This window comes from Castanea sativa, chromosome 11 (genome assembly GCF_040712315.1).
Source record: "Castanea sativa cultivar Marrone di Chiusa Pesio chromosome 11, ASM4071231v1".
Lineage (NCBI taxonomy): Eukaryota > Viridiplantae > Streptophyta > Magnoliopsida > Fagales > Fagaceae > Castanea > Castanea sativa.
This window is the reverse complement of record NC_134023.1, coordinates 49,790,536-49,798,268: the sequence shown is the minus strand read 5'-3', so window position 1 is coordinate 49,798,268 and position 7,733 is coordinate 49,790,536. Positions and strand designations below refer to the sequence as shown.

General features: G+C 32.4%; 1 protein-coding gene across 2 annotated transcripts; it reads left to right on the top strand.

The window, feature by feature from the left end:
• Positions 1-378: 378 nt before the first annotated feature.
• Positions 379-6,324, top strand: LOC142617333 (UPF0481 protein At3g47200-like). 2 transcript variants are annotated; one of them, XM_075790135.1, is made up of 2 exons: positions 379-478; positions 4,403-6,323. In XM_075790135.1, the coding sequence occupies exon 2, from the start codon at positions 4,469-4,471 to the stop codon at positions 5,975-5,977; it is 1,509 nt and encodes a 502-aa protein (XP_075646250.1). In that variant the 5' UTR covers positions 379-478; positions 4,403-4,468; the 3' UTR covers positions 5,978-6,323. The 2 variants fall into 2 exon arrangements, with proteins under 2 accessions (XP_075646250.1, XP_075646249.1); XM_075790134.1 differs by having other exon boundaries at positions 399-478; positions 4,373-6,324.
• The last annotated feature ends 1,409 nt before the right edge of the window (positions 6,325-7,733 follow it).

Below are 7,733 nucleotides of genomic sequence, written 5' to 3'. Positions count from 1 at the left end.
CAAAAAGGATATATTACAATAAGTATATGGCAACATTGGTCCCCTATCGTGCACTGTTGCTTGAGGTGACTAAAATTATTGCGTGGTGATTAGGAGAAAAAAAGGAAATTAACATTAAGACATGATTTAGATACAATTCTTAAGTAATGTTTTTTAAGTTTTTTTCTTTAAACTTTATCATTTGAATTTTTTTTTTTATAAAATTGAAATATATATTTAAATTAAACAACCACGTGATAATTTTTTTTTTAAAAAACTCATAAATTAACAAATAAAATATTATACTTAAATTTTGTGCTTACGTTAGCAATTAGAACAGTCTGTACAGACCATACCTGCTTTATATAAATAAGAGTGCAAGTGAAAGAGATCGGGCACATATAATCCGCAAAAAGGGACCGACTACAAATGAGTGTGATGGTACTTTAGAGGAGGAATCTCAAGAAGTACAAGCATTTCTTTCCAGTGAAGTTTGCAGGTTTTACCTTCTCATTTCAGTACTTACTATATATTCTTTTGGAAAAGATTTGTTTGGAGAGAAACCACGGTTTCCTATATATTTTTGGTAAATGTTAATTTTAAAAATTTAATGAGTAGATAGAATGTTTTGATTATATTTTTCAAGTTTGTGAAATTTTAACAACTTTAAAAATAAAAAATTAATAGTTATGTTATTAATTAAATGTTTAAATTTTAAAAATAAATTATTGATAAGATAGTAAATAACATTTAATTTGAACAAAATTTAACATGCGTGTTAATAAAATAAAGTAAATGTAGTCAAACAGTTAAGTTTTTAAAAAAGTCATACCTAATAAAAACATTTGTAAGAAATTTGAAAGGTTTTTATGCAAACTAGTTTTAAAAAAAAATCTTATCCTATTCATTTTTAGAAAATTTGTTGAGTTGGAATAGAGGGGAGGGGATGGGATGTAGGGATGTTTAAATTCAACTTTTTATATATATATATATATATATATATATATATATATATATATATATATTCCTTAAATAAATGGGGAAGAGATTTGGAGCCAAACCCTTTATTTTTAATCTCAAAAATTGAGAAAGAGTAGAGGTTTCACTTATATTGAATAAATATATATATATATTTTAAATTGTCAATTTTAGACTAATAATTGAACATAAAAGAGTTATATATACCTCTCTTATCATTTTCTTTCTTTCTTATTTTATTTTATTTTATTTTTGAGAAATAAACACGCGCACATACACACAAAGAAAAATGAATGAGATTCTAACACAAAGGTAGAACATAAAAAAGAGGCATGGTTGTCTCATTTTAATTTTTAAATAATGGAGATAGATATTTATTCTCCTACCCTCTAGTAATTAATTTCTAAAACATGCAATTAGGGAAATGATAACCATTCGTCTCTCATCTCCTCTCATTTAGTCCAAACTTTCAAACACAGTATTAATTATAAAAAAAATCTTTTAAATGATTAATTGCTTGGTATTTTGTAAACAAAATTCTTCAACAATAACAGGTATGATAAGAGATATTCTACATGATCTACGTACAACTTATGAAAGAGAAGAAGAGATTGGTAGGTAGTGGAAAAAGAGGATATGAAATTTAAATCAAAGAAATGGGGCAACACATATTCCATATTATTATGAATATAGAATAATAGTTTTATTGAAGAAAGTGAAGTACAACTATGTTACAACATCATTAACGAACATATAAATATTATCTCGACTGGGAAAAAAAACCATGCACCATGGCTGTATATGAAAACATAATTGGATACTTTTTCTTTTCGTTTCATTTTTTATGTCAATATAATAGAATTTTAACTTATCATGTCTGCTTCTTGATAATTACATTTTATTATCGGGTAAGACACTAATTGATTTTTAGTATATGCAGGGTTCAAATCTCATATCTCTTATTCTATGGCAAAAACTTTACTAATTAAACTTATTGGAACCCACTATTTGCTTTTCTTTAAATGTTCATAAACAATTTGAATTCATGTTAAGAAACAACCAAATTTATATTAATGTCTTTAGCAAACAAACAAACATATAACCTGATTTCAAGTTTGATTATTGGTCAAGTTATGCTTTATATATATATACTAATCTATATATGAATAAGTTAGTAAGCATGAAGCTTCATTTTAATATATATATATATATATATATATATATATATATATATATATATATATATGAAACAATCAATTTCTTTTTCTTTCTTTTTTCCCCCTTCTATACAAAATTTCTTTTATGGGTTTGTATTATGGGTTTTACTACCAAAAAAAATAGCAAAGGATGAGGTACTGCTGTTGCCGACCTTTAGATTTTACAACACTAATACAATTATTACATACATACAAACAGCTGGTGCATGTGCCTGTGTTTTCCTCTTTGGTGGTGAATTAGAAGGACTACTAAGGGTCAATCATGAGATTTATGAGAACCTAGGTTTGAAATTTTTAACCAACATTTTGTGGCCATCTCAAAGAACCATTCCTGTAATTACCTGGTATAGTGGCAAAGGGAAAGGACCCACACCCCACACCCCACACCCCATATATATATATATATATATATATATATATATATATATATATATATATATATATATATATATATATATATATATATTGTCATCCATAAAAAAGTAATTTTTTTATATTTAATTATTATTATTATTACATTGTATATGTAAAGGCATATAAAAGTAATATTTATTAATTAATGTATTTTAATTAATTAATTTTATACATTTCTTGTTTTCTAAAACTATTATTATACTTTAATGTGTAATATTTAATTTATTCAGCACAAAAAAATTATTTAAAATACTCAAAGTATTAATTATAATTAATTTAAAGGATAACTACACAACTTAGTGAAAAACAAAAATTCTCTTAAATTATATAAAATTGACTTGATCAAATTTTTATATATACATCAAAATAATATATATATACACACACACTCAATTGTGTAATAGACACGTTTTATGTATAAATTGATATGTGTGGTAATAAATTATAGATATATTTTGTTTGACCCTACTTGGAAAACATTGTTGGCTTTGCCACTAACCTATTATATGTGAGACAAGGAATTACACTCATTTGAGAGAATAGTGAGGTGGTCAAATCTCAAAGCGCTCTATGTACTTTTGTTAGCAACAAAAAAAAAAGGGGAAAGAAAAAACAAAAGAAAAGGTAGGACGGGGTCGATCATTCACAAAAAACACCTACCTCTTAATATTACTTCGAATCTTTTTTCTTTTTTCTTTTTTGTTGGGGTGGGTGTCTTTACAATCCTTGGATTTATTATCCCTCTTCCTTTTTCTTTTCTTTTTGTCTCTTATCATCTCTTGCGTAAAGTATTCTAGGTTTTGCTTATTTGGTTAGATTTCCTTATTCCCTCTTTAAATTATTTTTCCCCCCTTTTTCAAACACCTTTTTGGATTATTGAGAACCATTAGAGTTAAAAAGATGATTAGGCTTTATTTTGTCTAATGGTATTCAAATTAATTAATCAAAAAACCTACCTTTGTTACATCTTTATGAAGTCTTTTAGGTCATTGCTTAGAAAGCCAAGGGTTTCTTTGTTCTTTTACCTTTCTTAGTTTCTTCCTTTCTCTCTCGCATCAAAAGCTTTTGGTGTTATGTCTTATTTTGTTTAAGAAGTCCCTTCTCACATAGACAAGGTTTAGTTCCAAACTTGATCGGAGGAGAGGTCACATCCACCTAAATTAAACAAGTGTCTTGTCATGTAAATCCCACATGATGACCTTAAGTCATTTAATGGACCCATTATGGTATGTCATGAGAGGCTTGGTTGAGTGGATCTTAGCTAGATTTGTGTTGTGGTTGATTATTTGACTGGCAATTGGTGGCTAATTAGGTAAGGTAGTAATTGGATTTTGTGAGGGTGATTCTGGTCATGGGTTTAGGTTAAGTTATTGTCTTATTGAGCTCAGTTGGCACAAACTTGGATCAAATTGGATGTAGTCGATGGCTTTAAAAAATAATATTGATTTAGTGATGTGGTGACACTACGGAGGTGAAGGGAGTGGGGATAGGGAATGGCAAAGAGAGACAAGGGCTTGGGGGTGCCAATGGAGTGAGAGAAAGTGGTTGAGAGAGAGAGAGAGAGAGAGAGAGAGAGAGAGAGGGACGGGAGAGTAACGAATTAAGTTATGAAACAATTACATTAAACTTAAGAAGGTTAGGCAAGATGGCATGTCCTCCAACTTGGTTATAATTTGTAATTAAACCTTTTTTTTTTTTTTTTATAAAACTTTTGTGCATATGAATTTATTAATGTATGTGCAACAAGTTTTTGTCTATTGAGAGGTGAGCCTTACCCCTGCTAGTTAATGTTGTTTTTGCAACTGGAAAAAAAGAGCCCGACAGGTGGAAAAGCAGGAAAGGTAGAAGAACGAGAACGCAAAGAATTACCATTCCCGGAAATGGAGCCTGACAAGTTGTTTGAAGACCAAGAGTTGATTTTGAGCATTCCAGCCCTAGCCCTGGAAGAAATGGAACCTGAGAAGCGGCCCGAGTGTTGTATCTACAAGGTTCCCCAGAAACTCCGTAAGGTAAAAGAAGAAGCCTACACTCCAAAGCTAATTTCAATAGGCCCTTATCATTACGGCCAAGAAAATTTGAAGAAGATGGAAGATTTGAAAGTGAGGTATTTCATTGAAGCTGTTAATCGGACTAAGAAGAGCCTGGATGATTTTACAACATGCATCCGAAAAATCAAATACAAGAATATCCTTCATTGTTATGCAGAGGTCAATGACATGAACGAGAACGATTTCATGCAAATGATCCTTTTGGATTCTATTTTTATCATTGAACAATTGTGGAGGACTAAAGAAAACCAGCCATTGAGCCCACCAACAACGCCTACCATTTCCCGAAAGTGTGAATCGAATTTATTGGATGCATGTGTAATAACTTGCCAAAAAGAAACAAAAGAAGATGACCCAGAAGAGAAAAACCCAAAAGAAGACAACCATGAAAAGGATAACCCATTGCAAAGCTATAATATTATGCAGGACTTGATATTACTTGAGAACCAGGTTCCATTTTTTGTTCTGGAGGAATTATACAATTTTGCCTATAGTGGCCTTTCTATGTACAAGCAAAAGAAGGATAATTCCTTTCTTAAGCTTGTCGATGATTACTTTCTCCATTTTTGGAAAAGTTCCAATTTAGTTCACGATTCTGATTACAAGAGGATATTCTCTGTTCAGAAGAAGAATGTCAAACATTTTACTGATTTCATAAGATATTTTCTCCTTCCACAGAATCTAACATGTGGAAGTACTTTTGAACGTGTACCTTGTGCAACCAAGCTGTCTGAGGCAGGAGTGGAATTCAAAGGGTCCAGAGCAGGACAAATCAAGAATGAAAGCTTACTTGACATTCATTTTCGAAAGAGTGCCTTACTGAAGATTTGTCCATTTTTAAACATGTCATGGCTCTTCAGTTGCTTTCCTTGCTTCAAATGCTTGGAGATCATGCAACCTGTCTTGGAACTCAAATCCTTTATAATAAGGGATTCAACTGAATGTGTTGTTCGAAACCTCATGGCCTTAGAGCAATGTCATTATCCATGGGAAGCTTACGTATGTAATTATATTGTATTGTTGGATCATCTTATCAACACTGCAGCAGATGTGGATCTACTGGTTGAGAAAAACGTTATCGTTAACTGGTTAGGCAGCAATAAGGCAGTGGCAATTCTGATCAACGCCCTTTGCCAGCAAATTGTAGAAGGTAATTCTTGTTACTTTGAACTCAATGAAAAGATTACACATCACTATAGCAGCCGTTGGAGCAAACTCATGGCATCCTTTACAAATCTATATTTCAAAGATTTTTGGAGAGGGACAGCAACTGTTGTTGGAATCATGGTCCTGTTTTTCGCTTTTTGGAATTTCCTTAGGCCTTTTGTCTTTCACACTTGAACATCTGTGTGCTTCAGTCTTTGTTGGAGACTTGGTGCTTTGCTTTTGCTTATTTAGATACATTCTGAACTTTGTAATAATGCTTTGCTTCTAGCATAGCAAATGTTTTGTTGTAAGTTTGTGATGTTTCCAAATCTATAAACTGGTGTGGTGAGTTTGTATTTTAGCAAATAAAGTTATATGCTATGTTAATGAATCTTGCGATCGCAACATGCATCTACGCAAATAACATTGTTCTTGTTTTGCTCCAAAAATATTTTATTTTTGTTAATGTGTAATAGGCTGTGGGCTTTAGGTCCAACTTGTTTACTTGTATAGAATACATACTTGTACTATACACTCTGCCTCCTATATAAAGGTATCCATGTATATTTTATTAATTGAGAAATACAATACATTTATTTTATATTTCTAACATGGTATTAGAGTCATTGCTCTAATTTTCTTGTGTTTTGTAGTCTTGTCCTTGTTAGTATTTTCCGCTGCCTCAACTTCTATGGTTAGTAAACCTTTTTAGTGCCTTTTCCTGACTACTTCGCCTCCATCAGAGGTCCTCAAGGTTGAATCTCCATCGCCAAAAGCTTGCTCTCCACCAACCTTTGCCTCCGTTGGATCTTTCACATTGGAACTCCAATTAGGACATAAGAAATATCATCGAGTAGATTTTCAACCACTCTACACAATGCCACCGAAACATCACCATCTAATCATCCACGCACCGTCACGCATCGGTCAAAGTTTTGGAAAAATTCTTCCACGCGCCTCACACACCACAAGAGTTGCTCCGATCCAATGGCTACCATCATTGTCGACATCGTCTTTCTCCGATCTACATCGTTGACAAAGAATCGGCCTCATCGAACATGTCACGCACCGCTAGAATTTTCTACAGCGTCATCTATGCGCCTCATACGCTACACATGCCTCCTCTACCACCTACTAATGTCATCTGTGACGTCATACTGCCATGTCACTTGCCACATCAACCCTAAATGACGTCATCGACACATGCACAGTCTCCTGCTTACGTCACATTGATGTCATCTGCTTATGTCAGTGCCACATCAATTGCTGACATCATCACGCCTACGTCATCCCTTGATCTGTTGCATTAGCTGTGGTTGACTTTAACCAGTGTTGACTGTTGATTTTTTACTAGGTTTGACTTTTTGTAGTCCAGGTACTCCTTACCCAGTTTTTCGTGTAGATTTCATTTTTGTATATTTTGCACCTAATTGAAGAATAAGGATAGGTCTTCTTCTTATTACAACAATCATTGCCGACAATCTAGCAAACAGTTTTGCAAACGTCTTGGCCATATTATTAAGACTTGCTATCATTGCAACAAATCAGCTGTTTCTATTTTTGCTGCTACTATTGCTAACACTGAGAGTATCTAACCAATGGCTCCTGTCTCCGCACAGTCCAAGTCTTATAAATCTACTATCACCATTTCCACAGTTGACCTTCAAAATATCATCACTAATACCATTTGTATGGTTGGTGATGCATCTTATTCCTCTTCTCTCTCAGTTTTATCTAGTATGTCTCATTCTTCTTGGCTTATGGATTTTTCTTGTTGCGACCACATGACACCTCACTCATTCTTATTTTCTAAACTTGATTCTATACCACACCCTCTTAATATTTGCATAGCTAATGGTTCCACAATGTTTGGTCATAATATAGGTTCTATCTCGACCTCCAATCTCGGTTCCTAGGGTTTTTAATATTACTAACATTTCTTACAATTTAT

What these genes read in the sequence shown, in the direction of transcription:
- LOC142617333 (XM_075790134.1), top strand. Translation starts at nt 4,376, where the DNA reads ATGTTGTTTTTGCAACTGGAAAAAAAGAGCCCGACAGGTGGAAAAGCA.